The 15,071-nt window shown below is 40.6% G+C and overlaps 1 protein-coding gene across 1 annotated transcript in view; it reads left to right on the top strand.

Annotated features, from left to right (window-relative positions):
* Nucleotides 1-10,676, top strand: part of ell (elongation factor RNA polymerase II) — a 36,797-nt gene extending 26,121 nt beyond the window's left edge. Inside the window, exons 3-12 of the mRNA XM_028403851.1 lie at nt 453-574; nt 2,133-2,296; nt 3,238-3,488; nt 3,588-3,712; nt 7,002-7,077; nt 8,325-8,940; nt 9,230-9,296; nt 9,657-9,828; nt 9,923-9,967; nt 10,048-10,676. Coding sequence (XP_028259652.1) covers nt 453-574; nt 2,133-2,296; nt 3,238-3,488; nt 3,588-3,712; nt 7,002-7,077; nt 8,325-8,940; nt 9,230-9,296; nt 9,657-9,828; nt 9,923-9,967; nt 10,048-10,152 — 1,743 coding nt within the window. The 3' untranslated portion in view covers nt 10,153-10,676. The remainder of the gene's footprint in view (nt 1-452; nt 575-2,132; nt 2,297-3,237; nt 3,489-3,587; nt 3,713-7,001; nt 7,078-8,324; nt 8,941-9,229; nt 9,297-9,656; nt 9,829-9,922; nt 9,968-10,047) is intronic.
* The last annotated feature ends 4,395 nt before the right edge of the window (nt 10,677-15,071 follow it).

The following is a 15,071-nucleotide window of genomic DNA, read 5'->3' on the forward strand; positions in this document are numbered from 1 at the left end:
TAGAATGTGCATAACTGTCGAAGTCCACAGAAATACCCATCATACGTAGTTCTGCTACAGTAATTTAATGGTTCTCTCGATTGCATGTTTGGAACGCAATTAAAACACTCTGCACTGTAGATATAAGCTAGAAGTAGACAAAGTGATGGATTTGGATGTGTTTCATGTTTTTGGTACATTTCGAGGTACACCAAGCTGACATTTTTATAGTACTGAAAACATCAAACAGGACACTAAAAATATTCAGTGACCTAGGAAAGTGTCTTCAAGAGTTTCATAAAGTGTAAAAAAAAAAAAAAGAAAAAAGAGTATTTGCACATTAATGAAAAAGTGGGAAACAGATCCAGGCTTTCAGTTTTTTAAATGTGACCTGCAGTGTTACTTTGATACCAAATTACCATTTTTATCTTATGTTGGTTGAATATGTTTGTTTTCTCTTTTGTCTTTTACAGAAAATTTCAATACCACGATCCGAAAATTCCAGTGAACTTCACACGTTTACCTTCTATCTGTCTAATGTGGGCAGAGATAACCCCCAAGGCAGCTTTGACTGCATCCAGCAGTACATTACCAGGTGAAAGCAAACTCACAGAATCACATTCAATTTCACTATCTCCATTCATTAAACAATTGCTGAATGTATTGTCCAACCTGTGTACAGTGACATGCATAATATAAATATTTGCATCTACATTACTGCACCTTGAAGTTATGTGCACATATCAGATTACTTCTGCCCTTATTTTGTTAAGTGTGGAACTGTAATACACCCCAAGTAACACCACAGTAATATTCCTTTTTGAATAGAGGTATTTGAACTAAAGAATTTCCAAACTGGGCAACAAGGTAACAACCCTGAAGCGTTGTGTATAGGGATTTTGTAAATAAGACTAGTGCTATCCACAAAGTTTGAGGGGTGGGGTGGTTGTTTTTATACAGCACTAAGGTATGTTTTCAGTAATGCTAATGGTTTGCTGTGCTGAGACTACCTACCAGTGTAATGGCAGTCAATAGGTTGCTGCTGCCGGTGTACATTAGCTTTAGCGACCACCACCGATGAAATGGGTACAGCCTTTATTTTTGTCCCCCTGGGCTTGTGCCACTCCTGGGGAGAACTTGTATATGTTTTGTAGCTCTTGCCTTTATGAGATCCAGCGTGTACAACAGTTCCACAATATGCGCATGATCCTGGCGAGCTGCCTGGCTCCTCAGATACTCTACTAGTTTTCCAAAAATTATCGATAATTCCCTCTGGGATATCTGTCGCTAGCATTGTTGACATATTGGCCTATGCAGAGTGTGCGAAAGCTTGCCAGATGTAGCAACAGTAGCTAAGGAGGGTGGGATTGAAGTATTCGCAGCTCTGATTGCAGATGTTTGCCTCTGTTATCAGCTGCATTGATGCACAGCCTTTTTATGGTGTGGGTCCATCCCCTTCCATCCATAAAGCTCAATAACCTCATTCGGTGTGTTGTCTGCCTAGTGTGCAAGAACTGCTAACTGAATCATACAAATTGCACCAGATGGCTATGTTGAAGAGGAAGTTAGTAGAAAAACATAATAGGGAACAACATGACTTCTCTACTTCTCTGTCGAGTTTCTGACCCTGTTATTCTGAGAGTATTTTTAACAAGTGGGTCAGGTGGAGTTCATCCAAATCTCTGACTGGATCCTAATCAACTGTGAGACTAAAACCCAAATGACAGAGCTCAGCTTCCACCAACTTTGCCAGCAACATCTTATTTTCTGCCAAATCCTCATCAAAGTCCAGGGGAATCAAAGAAAACCGGGAAGTCAGGAAAGAATGTGATTTGATGCAGGAGTGAGTTGTACTGTGGGAGCCCACAGTTGGGTGGAAACTGAAAAAACAATAGTTGTGCCCTCAGGGGTTTTTAAATGTCTCGTGTAGGCAGGAATTCACAATGAATGAATAGGTTGTGCAAACTTTATTATATAAAGTTAGGAATGTAATTTTATGAATTAATCTGTAATGATGTTTAGTACTTTGAAGCAGCGTTGTTGACATAATGCTGCTTTTTTCTGTTCCTTTTGAACAACTGAAAATGATCTATGTATTTAAGCATTAACTTTGTCCCTGTCATCCTCTCACCACCTCTCCTTTGTTTTTGCAGTGAAGGGAGCATTCAGCTGGACTGTTTGGGTGGAATCCAGGACAAGATTACAGTATGTGCCACAGACGACTCGTACCAGAAGGCCAGGGAAAGCATGGCCCAGGTCGAGGAGGAGACTCGCAGTCGGAGTGCCATCGTCATTAAGCCAGGGGGAAGATACGTAGGTGAGGACATGTCACACGACACGTATACACATCATCGGTCAGTCTGTCATTTTCTGGCCTGAAAGAATTTTTGTATGCTGCAAACACCCAGTGTGTTGCTTTGCAGCTGGTGAAAGGGTTCACACTAGACCAGATAGGTTGTGGGGCTAGAATAAAGGGCAAGCATCACGCCAGCACAGCTTCTCTGTCAGCAGGATTTTAATGAGTGTGATGTGTATTTTGTTCCTAAATGATTAAAGATATTGCCACACACACTCTTTTTTTTGGTCCTAGAATTCAATTTAGGAGGCAGAAATGTCTTCAGGCACAACATGTCTTTCACACATTGTCTGTTTTTGTATCAAATCTGCACCATAATATATATTGTTCTGCAGCAAACAACCACAGCAGCCCTGCCTCACTGCCTCCAAAGAAAGAAATCCAGTGAAAATCTGTTCACTCTTCAGGAAAATTCTCTGTACAAGACCTGGAAAAATAGGTGTCAGAGGGAAATGGTGATAATAACTGTTGTTTGCAATAGAAAATAACATTTGAGTGTAGCACTGAAGATCAGTTCATGATTCATCATTTGTGAGTCATCTGCAAGTTCTCTCCCAGCCATTACCGGTTGACAGAAATAAATATATTATGAAATTACTTGTGTCTTCTTAAGAAAATAAGCAAGTACCAAAAGTCACTTGATGAGTCATTTTCTAGCAGTGCTGTTGGTTCAGTATTTGATTATAGTATAGTTCACTAAATCACTCTAATGGCTAAAAGACTCAAACACAAATTATTTAATATTTATGCTTTAACTATTTTTTTCTACTAGTTTTTTTCCTTAACAACCTCATCCACTCACCAAGATCCGTGCCATCAGTGACATAATAATCTACTTTTTTAACAAAGTCTAAATACAGTCAAACTCTTTCTTTACTTTACTTACTGACTCTTCTTCTCAGGTAAGAAGGTTCAGATCCGGAAACCGGCACCTGGCCTCTCAGACATCGCCCCTTTAAGGAGGACATCTCGGCCTGTCATCATCTCTAGTAGTACACTAAAGAAAGGCACGACTCAGCACAGGCCCCTCCGAGAGCGCCTCATACACCTGCTGGCCCTCAAGCCTTACAAAAAGCCCGAGCTCATCCTGAGGTTGCAGAAGGATGGCCTCCCGCAATCAGACAAAGACTCCCTGGACAGCCACCTGCAACAGGTTGCACACATGCACACACACACAGTTGTATTGCCTTTGTATTTTTACTGTCATTCCCTGAGATCTAATAGACTTACCCATGAGATATTCTTTTTCTAGGTTGCAAATCTGAATGGGAGAGAAAACACCTTCACATTGAAGGACTTTTTGTATAAGGAAATTCAGAAGGACTGGCCTGGCTACACAGAAGGAGACCAGCAGCTTCTCAAGAGAATTCTGTTCAGGTATGTACACATGAGGGAAATTAAATATGCAGAACATTGCTCATGAGCAACAATAACTTTGGATTGAAGTGGATTGAATTTAGTGGTCAAACCTGAGAGATTATCAGGGTGGATTTTTAAAATAACATATTACACATTAATGTAAAAAGCCAAGTTAAACAATCTTGAATTGAAGAAATCATACTAAGTATACATATATATGTATACATATAAGTCTTCATACTGAATTATGTAATACAACTGCAGAACTGGTCTTATTTTTTGTTTACTTCAATATCAGGTGTCTCTATTTCACCAGGAACATTTCTGTGTATCCACTGAATTTCAGAAAAGTGTATGTTTGTTGACATCATGAGCTACTGGCCTTCCTCCCAGTGGGAAAAATCTTTTCTCGTTTCTCAGGGTTTGGACACTTAGGAACAGCAAGTTTCTAGCTAGCTATATATAGATGAGGCAGCAGGATTCCGTTTGTGTTTACATACAGGACTCAAGAAAAGCTTGTGTTTCCCATGATAAGCTTACCCGTGGCATAACCCTACAGGCAATCAGATTGTTGACACAGAGTGACCGGGAGAATAGGGATGTGTGTATGGTGCAATAGCCCTGCAACTTACTCTGCATTACCTGAAATATGCAGGTTTTGGTTGAGACGGCAGCTGTCAGAGTTTTAGGGTGTAATTTCTGTTGTATTGGGCTCTTAAATGGGGTCTTTGCCCTCTGTGTTTATATATATATATATATATATATATATATATATATATATATATATATATATAAAACCCTTAATATGTCACAATGTTTTAATGTGTGTTTGTAGCTTGTTTGTATTTGGCATGTAAAGGGTTACCACACATACTCTTGTGCTGTCTGCGTCTCTCTTTTTAACTGTACTTTGAGCTCTGTTTGAGTTTGTCAGCTGACTAACAACTATAGCCTCCCACCTAATACCACCTCCCCCTCACAGACTCCTCCAGAGATTTGAGCTAATGCGGTCAGTCACGCAGGTGTAGTACAGCAACATGAGTGGAACGCACATGATGCAACAGTGTTCCAGCACCTGCTGATCTGTGTATGAGGTGGCACCGGTCCAAGGTTCGGCTTGCTGTCTCAGAGCTCCTGTCTGTCCACACCAGAGACACACACACGCACACACACCCTGATTTGACAAGGGTGGGGCATTGACAAGACTGTGTGTACCCAACTGCCCCCTACTGATAATGTCATCAGCTGTGGTGGCAGCATCTCTGCAGACTTAAATGTCATGCTTGTTATTGTGGCTTCTCTGTTTGCATTAGTAAAGCTAGAACTGTCTGTTCAACTAAGCAGCCTAAAATTCAGTAAATGTGTTATGTTTCAGTAAAAATCTGGGTTGATTGTCATGCTGAGAATTAGCTTTATCTTTTGCTGAGTCTGTCTCTCAGTTTATCTTGGTTGGACAGCTGTACAGTATACTGGCACAGCCCTTTTGCTTTGGCTGCTGGTGTGTGACAGATTTATGTGCTTCATATTGAGCCTCTGCTCACACCTGGTGCTATGTTCTCAGCTGATGTGATTACTAGTGAACATCTTTAAATACAGGTGTCATACTCACTCCATCGCCACTGAAGAAGGTGGTCAGGGATAGAGTGGTATGAAAACAAGTGAAGTGTGTGCCTTTTTTGAGTAACCATGTTGTCATTGTCATTTTTGTACTGTTAAAGTCAGCCAAACGGCATTCTTTCGAAGTGAGCTGCAGTACCATATTTGTTCTTTCTCAGTTGGTGTAAAGTGTCATGACGCTTTTTCACTTGTCTTGAACCAGCTGCCAGAATTGTCCAGCCTTCTGTTATGCCTGTATTAACATTAAAAGTACACCGAAACTGCTAAGCTGGTGTACAAATGGTAGTGATAATTTTGAAAATTTGCCATGTATATTTATGAGGAAATGGTGCTGTGTCAAGTACCTCCTCCTTCACTCAGTTGTCATAGCTACCCACTCAGCCTCAGAGTGACTGTAAGTTGTTTTGAACTCCTCAAACATACAATTTGGCTGTCACTGAATAAATGGCAGCTAGATGGTTTGTGACTGAAGTTCTGATCAGTTTAAAGTAAGCTTGTGCAAAATCGTATCGTGTGCAATTAATGTCAGAAAAACTGTCACCAATTAAAATTTGCCACTTATCGATTGCGGCGATTAGTGCCTTGTCGTGATGACACATTTTTGTGTGCGACGTACTCTCACCATCAACCGCAAGTGTGTAAATGTGAGCCCACAATAACAATAATGGTGGAAGGCAGTGGTGTGCAGTTGAATGATGCGGGGCAGCACATTCCTAACAGAGGTTAGGTTGGAGCGTTGGTTGTTGCCATAGTAACTAAATGTTTGCTCTTATTAAATGTTTAATACCGTTAGAGGTATATTTTTTTGGTATGCTTGAGTGACTGTATTTGGCTGCTGCAACAGTGAAATTTCCCAGCTTGGGATGAATAAAGTATTTCTATTCTATTCTATTCTAAAAGAATAAACTCCGATTGGAGAAGCTGCCTCTCGATCTTTAATTATGGAGTCCACAGCAAGATGGGAAACGAAGCGAAGTCTCCTCCAGCAGATATTGGAAAAAATTTCACTCAGCCGAGAATCCGCGATACGTTTAGTCATTGTGCTCCTTACGACCAAACTTTGCGCTGGAAGGACGTAACAAGTTTGATTTGCACACACATTTAAATGTGGAATTGTGAGTGAAAACATGCACTAGTGTGTGACATATTCCAGTCACAGGTTAATTTGCACAGACAGTTTTTTAACCTGAAATAATCACTGATGTGACTTTAATGAAAATATTTGTACCTGTTTAATTTTAATGTTGATATGCTGCACTGCTTTGTGACCTTAAGATAACATTTGAAGGACAAGTTACTAAATGTTTGCTTCATTATTATTTTGAAGCAGTTTGTGCATTGTGCATCTGTTATCAATACATATTTCAAACATGGCTGGTTGACTAATCACTACTTACCAGCTTAACCTGTTAGAATGAAGTGGTTAACTTGACTGATGATTTGTCAGTATCATTTTAGACCAATGTGGCAATTAAGAGTCAAAACATGTAAGTGCAATTGTCATCAATTAATCGTCAAATTAATCGTTATCGGCTAAATGCCACAATTAATCGTGATTATTTTTTTTCCAAAATCGCCCAACCCTAGTTTAAAGACTGTGTTGCTGCATATGCATCAAGGTTGTTGGATAATGTTTACATTGTACACAATATAATCAGGGTTTACTGTGTGTGTGTGTAAACTTTCTTAGGAAACAGACCCAGAACAGCTCTGCACCAATACCAGAGAGTCCCCCCAAAGAGATGGCCAGCAGCTCTCCATCTCAGGTGAGATTCCAATTTTGACTGTCAAAAAAACACTACTGTATACTGCTGCCATTATTGTTTCACAGTAATCATGTAGTTATAGCCAGTAGGTGTTTTTTGAAGGATGTCAAAATCTATAAAAAGCCTAGAATCCTGTGATAGATCCTGGTATTGAGAGTATATTTCCACTGCTAAGGTGGTTTATCTTTTAAGTCATTTCTGGGCTCTCAGACCAAATACAAGTCTACCTTTCCATCTGGGCGTTTCTGGTATTTTCCAGGGAGTGTTTTTCTAAATTCTCTGGTGCTCTGCCATCTTATTGAAAAATTTTAAACAGTACTAATGTAGTACAATTCCAAGCAGAGCAGTGTTACTTTCCTGTGGTTGTTATAAGCTATTTGAGAAAATTTAAATAAGCATCAGCTGCATGACTACTTGCTATTTTCTCTTCCCTCTTCTTCTATTCCTTGTTCTGGCTTTCCTGTTAGGTTAGCTAAGGCTCCCCATTATTTATTCTTCCATTAGGTAGCGGGACGAGGTGTTGCTGTTATATTAATAGCTTCTTCCTTCAGGTTGTTCTCACCTCAGACTCCTACTGTATGCCCCTGTATGCCGCTTACTCCCTCAGTAAACATACACACCATCCAAATGCTCCTAAGGCTCCTTTTATAGCTTTATTGGTACAAAGAAAACACCACAGACAGTAAAGCTCTGTGTAAACAGGCTAAATACAAATGAGGTAAAACCACATTGAGATGGATATAAATGAAAATCTGTTATTGCAAACTCAGCCCTCTTTAGCATTTAGCTGATTTTATTACTTTTTTAAGGGTTAAGAGTTATTGTCTAAAAGGCACGTTCACATCATAATTGCTTAATGTGGAAATAAAAGTTTTACAGGTTCAGGCAGAGCTCCTCACTGGCTCTCACTGTTGTTTCACACCCTAAAGTCTTCCTGATGGGAGAGCCAACACAAAGTGATTGGATCTGCCACTCCCAAAGTCTTTAGCATGGGCTGGGTCAAACAGGCCTTGTCTGTAATATAATCTCTGCTATTGTGAAAAGGCAACACAGTTCATCACCTCTGTGATACAGAGAGGGCAGATCCTCTTTCTTTATGCAGCTTTGTCCTTCTCCCTACTCATCGTATGTTGTCTTCCCTGAACACTCCCCTGTGTTCCACAACTTTTTCTTCCCTCTGAGCTGACATGAATTCATAGTAAACCCCATTTAAAGGTCTCCTACTAACACTGCAGTTTTTCTGCTAGAAACGGCCTGCTGCTGAATTCATCGACCCACTAGTCAACAAAAAGCCCAGGATATCACACCTCGCCAGCAAGACTGCAACAGCCACACTTAATGGCAAACTCGGCTCTTCCAACGGGAGAGGAGAGGCAGGCGGAGCACAGTCAGGTGTGGCGGTTTCTGTGTCCGATGGTGGCATGACGTCCAGCTCCCAGCAACTTCCTGTACTGGACATCCCGCGTCCCTTTGAAGCATTGTCGGACGTCAGCAACGACTCCAGCCACAACGGGCGTGACTGTGACTCTCAGGAAATGATGGTGTCTGAGAGGCTCAGTCAGCCACCTTCTCTCCTCTCTGTTTCAGCAGTGGTCACTGCACCTAGCAACAGCACGTCATCCCCTGGACACACAGTCCTGGAGGGCCCACGAGACAAGAGCCCTTCATCCTTAAACAACAAGTCCAGAAAGAAGTCTAAAAAGCATAAAGACAAGGAGAAGAGCAAAGACAGAGAAAGGGTGAAAGAAAGGGAGCAGGAGAAGGAGAGGAAGAGTCGTGAGGAGCACGTGTCTGAGCCCAACAGAGCCTGTGAAATAAGCCCAGGAAACCTCAAAAGCAACAGCATTCCACACAAAAGCACAGGTAAAGGCAACACACAAATACAGTTTCACAACTGGATGTAAGGGTTTCTGAAGAAACATGTGAACGGACATCAGTTAGTCATCAGTGTGAGTACATGATGCATCATTTCTCCAGTACACTTCTCACTGATTAAACTGAGACCCCTGCTGTTCAGCTTTATGCCTTCAGCAAAATATCATCAGATTAACCTATTTAAACGATTGCACCTCTCAGAAAGAATATATAAATAATGAACAGCAACAAGAACTAGTAATCAGTCTGAATTCTTTTCTGTGTGACCTTCTTTCAGATCTGAATGGAATGAGCAACAGTACCAGTATTCCTTCTTCATCCCCTGAGGTGGCTGACTATTTGTTGTAAGTATTTAGGTTTGTTTGAGGTGCAGCAGCACATTTCTCAGCTCTAAAGGTTGCTGCAGACATGATTTTAAAAAGACAGGAGGAGCCCGCTGAAAATTATACTTCCCACAGTCGTGACCTGAACACACACAGACGTAAGACATGTATTTTTACACATTCTGAGAACATTATTATGGTCATTATAAGATAGAGGGCTGAAGTTAGACTCCCTGGGTTGGATGTCAGGATGGTGGGGTTGTCTCTGAGTCTTTCTCTAATGACCTCTTCTTCCACACTTGAAATATTTGTCTTGACTTTACGTAGATTTTCTCTTTAAAAGTCTCTACTGAGCTTCATCTTGATGTATTCTCCTACTAGGAAGTACACCTTGATCGGCTCTCAGGAGCAGCGCCAGAGGTATAAAAACGATTTCAACGCTGAGTACAGTGAGTACCGGGGTCTGCATGCACGGATAGAGGGCATCACCCGACAGTTCACTGTGCTTGACAATGAGCTTAAGCAGCTCCAACACGGCACAGACAAGTACAAGGTAGATATACCCTGGAAGACCCTGGGAGAATTACTAAAAATGTTTTATTCATTCATTTATTCATCCTCTACATTTTTATGTATTCTCTTCGCAGACAATCCACAATCAGATACTTCAAGAGTATCACAAAATAAAAAAGGTACCTTTTATACCTCTTATGATGATCTGATGATGATAAGATGATCACAGTATGACTGGTTTTTTTCATATTACTTGCAGACTAATCCAAACTATAGCCAAGAGAAGAACCGCTGTGAATATCTACACAACAAACTGGCACATATAAAGAAACTTATTGCGGAGTACGATCAACAGCAACTTTAAAATTAGTTCTTAGACATTGTTTCCCTGTTATCTCTGGAAACCACGCAGATAAAGGAAAACTCTGGATTACGCTTGCTGTAATAAATGCCATGAAGGGAGTATTCTCCTCATTGGGGCGAAAGGCTTGAATGGGGACTAAGCAGGACACAAAATCTTTTTCTCTCTTTCCTTTTTTTTGTAAAGATGGGGCTGAGTCAGGTGTGTGGCTGGCTCCATTGGAGTAGTTAAAGTGCATCCAGAAAAATTGCTTCTGTGTGGCTTTGTGTTTTTTTTTTCTCAACAGTCCTCCCTGCTTATAGATGCACAGAGGTCTGAAATGGTTAAACACAGAGGATTCCCCGTGTTCTTGGAAGATTTCTGAATAATCTTTCCTGCTTTTAGAGCTGGAGGAGAAGGCACACTAAGGAGAAAACTGCAGATTGTACACCTAATGCAACCTATTTGATTTGAGTTCAGAAAAATTGAATTATAGATCAGTACCCCTGACACACACATATACTGAATTAAATGGCTGCAATGTTAAACTTTTTTTTCTTTTTATTTATTTTTTGAATGGGGGAATGAGTCTGATTTACACTCCTCAGTATCAGTAGCTGTCTCATTTTCTGTTCTCACGTCTTGAATGTCTGCCAGTATTTTATTCAGAAGCTGCCTTGCCTGTTGGCCGAGATTTTTTCCTCTCTTTTAAAGAGATGCAGATCAGATATTACTGTTGATCAAATCAAAACAAATACACGCAGTCAAACGCGGGTTTATGAGCTCGGGTTCTATTCTAAAGTCATGTGCAGATGTCTAAACAGAGGGTCCGAAGTTTCCAGCTTCTCTACGGCTGTGGATTTTCTTTGAATGTGGTCTCCTCACGAGTCCTTGTCATGACAAGCTCAGATGCTTGTTAATCGGTTCCAGTGGTGGCCTTTGGTTACAGATCACCACATTCTATTTGTTAAAAACCATATCTCTTAATTGGTTGTCTTCTCAGTTTAGTTCAGCATATTAATTCCAAAGTATCTGAAGAGTTCATTGTCAGCATTCATCGCACTATGAAACATCCTCTAATTGTAAGATGAAGCAGATGGGATGCAGATTTGCAGGCTTTATCTTTTAACAATGTTTAAAGATTAAGGTTGATCCACAGATCTGTGTTGTGTTCAAATGTTTACAGTGTCTATAATGAGATCAAATATTTTGTTTTGTCTGCTAATTGGCCTGCATGCTAGTCCATTTGAGACGACTGTTAAGATGAAGCCATCTTTGTTCATCTTCCGGGTGGAGCCCGGTGGACCTCCTGCTCAGAGAAGGACCGTCTTTTTGCCTTTTCAATTGTGATGTCACGTAGTTACGGTGAATGACTTGGAAAAAAATCTATTTCCTGGATGGTCTGTCCTTTCTGAGAAGCCAAGGTACATCCACCATCTGAAGACATGTGAGAAATGCTGTATCAGAACTTAGCCTGATGAGTGAGTGAGGACTTCAGTCAGCGGATGCATTTCTTATATGGATCTTTTTATGTGAATATAAAATCAGCACTTTTTCTCCTGATCTTGCTGTTACCTGGGGGTTTTGTCCAAATGACACTTTTCTCTTTGTCCATCGGAGTGCATGCTTTATGAATGTGTTACAATGAACCGTTTTTATATCTTAACTTAAAGGGGGAAGAAAAAAAAACTACCCACGGATATCAACATGGCCTGGTCCACCTTAAATCAGTATGTAATCAATTAGACATGGCTCTGACCAGCATGTATACCAAAGTGCTTACCAGGTGGGGGCGACACAAAATAATCTACCAAATGTTAGCAAAAGAACATGTCACAGTATTTTCCACATCCTGTTTTTATTTCTTCTTTCTGTATCATTTAATATCCAATGGAAAGTTTATCAGTGTTCTCTTGTGAGAAGTCAGAGGACGCTCCTTTGTTTTGGATTTGCTCACATGAAGGTTTCATATTACTTCCAACGCAGAAACACTAACTTAAGGTCAACGCCGCAGAACTCATCAATTCACTGCTGAATGCTGCTGAAACAATGATGGTGTCTGAAATGGGAAGTTGTATGTCAGCCCTCAGCATCGCCCATTACTACACCTTCCATACCAATGTTACTGTAGCTTGTTTTCTGAAGACATTTAGACAGGATTACTGTATTTACATCCCCATTACGGTTAAGATCCACTGTGAAAGAGTTCATCAGTAAAAGAGATTTTTGATCCAGTGGTGAGCACACTGTTTGACGGTGATGCCAGCACAGGCGTACCACTGTATGAATTGATTGTGCCAAAATAACCTGTTGTATAGGTTTTTTTTCTTTTCAGTATATACATGCTGCTGTATAAGCAAAGAGGGCTTTGGAGAACAGTCATGAAATGTTGGCGCTAAAACCCAAAGCACGCTTTTTGAAAACCATAAGGGACTGGGACTGAAATTGATCTTTGTTTCAATAAAATTCTTTAAAATCCTTATTTGTGAAATTCTGAACATGTTGTGGCTTCCCATTATTGTTTTCATTTTCCAAGTATTTCCAAGAATATTTTTAAATACTTTGTTATTGAAAAGAATGATTTTAGGGGCATATTTATATTTCTGTAAGTAGCTATGTTTAAACCTTATGATTAATCTCATACAGTACAAGAACAAAACATAAAGTGTTTGTGCTATGTATTTGAATTGGTTTTAAACAAAGTCAGGATGGAGGCAACACAAGATTGGGAAAAAAATCTACACCAGGTAGAACATCTCACAACTAATGATGTTAATTGGCAGCAGTGAAAGATGTGGACAGGCTCACCGCTGTAGATCAACACATGTAAATAACTCAAACACATTTTGTTTACTATAGAATGACAAATGAGAATCAGAATTGATTAGGATACCAGTATTTAGAAGGTAGTGTAGTAGACCTCTCTGGGATGCCCATAACATAATCAGTAATCACCTTTGTTAGTTTGCATTTTGCCGTTTTTACACATTTGTAGCCCACGGTTTGTAGAATATTTTGGTTTTCATCATCACATGTTACTTTTTGTCCTATTTTCAAGGTTTAACTGCATGATCTGCAGATACTTGTTTGCACTGGCCTGTAGTGCTGCAACTGTCCTGTGGGTGGCAGCAGTTTCACACTCTTCATGTCCCAGAGCCTTCCACACAGTGCTGGCACACTTTGTTATTGTTCATAAAAGCATCAAATTCAATAGAAATATTTAGCTCCCCGTGGCCTCCCAGGCTGCAGTGTTTGTCCACAGTGGTAAACCGTCATGTGTGTTGAGTGATTCCCCACTGGGGTCCATTTGATTGCAAAGAAATGATGGGAATAGGAGTCATTTTTGCATTCAGCATTTGTGTATTCTGTACCTGTATGCATTGTGTCAAATTAGTATCCTATTATAGCTCATGAATGTGTGCTGCCAGGTCTCTTTCATGCCCCCAAACACGGTTCCAAAAAAGCCCCTGGCATGGCAGCGTGAGCAGAAGATGCTCCTGCAAGGCAGCTGAGAGGACAAGACTCGCTGTAATCTGACACACTGTGAAAGATCCCAGAAATCTACATAGCGACTGCGTTCCAGTTGGCTGGGCTGAGCAGTGCCTGAGCCTCGCTATGCTGGCTTCTCTCCCAAAGTTGGCCTCAGCGCTGCTCAGGGAGCTGGAGGGGGGTCGGTCAGCGAGTTCACTGTGGCAGGCTGCCATCTCCCCTCTCCTCAACATACAGCAGCATATACGCTGACATGTTTACACACACAGCCGAGAGGCTGAGAGCTCTCCTCCCCCTCTGTGTTTCCAAGGTTTTACTAGTCAGACAGGATTTAATTTGTCTGGATTTCTGTGCTGAAAAGGAGAGAGAGGGGATATGCTTCCATTTAGATGGTGTGTTGAGGGAGCGGGCCAGTGCTTTAATGTGAACATGCAGGACATGGTTGAAATGAAGGTCAGTCAATTATTTGAGGTAATTGGAACAGACACAAGGGCTTGTCATATTCAAATGAACTGGTTTGTTTTAAAGCCACACACTGATCACATTTATATAACCTGGACATGTCTACACAATATTAACCAATGCACCCTCACAAATTGTGTGAGCCAGTGAAAGCCTTTAACTATATATGGTGCAACATCCTTGTTACTGTGCAGCCTGTAGTGTTTTTATGTTTGCTCCCACAAACCTGTTGGGCGGTGTAGGCAAAGTGCAGGAGGAGAGGAGAGAGAAAAATATATGACTGATCTCCCTGTTGCTCACCTAAAATTCAACTTAACAGCTGTAACAGTTGGTCCACTTGTTTGTGAGTTCTGAGTCTGCTGTGTCTCATCCTCTGCTGTGGATCCTGCATGCCTTTGTGGATATCATGTGAATGAAAGCTCATATTGACCCTCTGCATCCTTCAGAAGAATCTGTCCTCTTACGGCTTGTCTTATTCCAGACACCACATCCTCATCTAATTTTAACTCATCAATCAAAAGTCTGCTCATAAACTGACAGACTCTGTGTCATATGGTTAGTTATAAATTCTTTGGACTGTATTGCATCCATCATACTTAATAAATATCTATTGAGGACTGTTCCCAAAGCTGTTTTGTGTGGATAGTACTTTAAAAGTGAAGGCAAGTCAGTTTTCGATCATTCATCTTTCTGATCGTTGAATATTTTGAAGTATAGTCTTGATTTTTTATTCAGGATGCACATGACTAAACCTAAACAATACAGGCTGATTCAGCTGACTTTTCTGTGAATGAGCTCAACTCATTCACAGAAGTTGACTTGATCTCCCCTAAATCACTTTATCCGCTTATCCTCATGTTTCATATTTTGTTATATCTAAAAAGGACCCCCCCCACACACACACACACATTTCAAAATCAAAATAATCCAATCCAATTAGTATTGTGGTGCTTCACATTGTTTTGCAACCATCATCTCACAGCATGGGAAGA

This window comes from Parambassis ranga, chromosome 4 (assembly GCF_900634625.1).
Source record: "Parambassis ranga chromosome 4, fParRan2.1, whole genome shotgun sequence".
In the NCBI taxonomy this organism is placed as follows: Eukaryota; Metazoa; Chordata; class Actinopteri; family Ambassidae; genus Parambassis; species Parambassis ranga.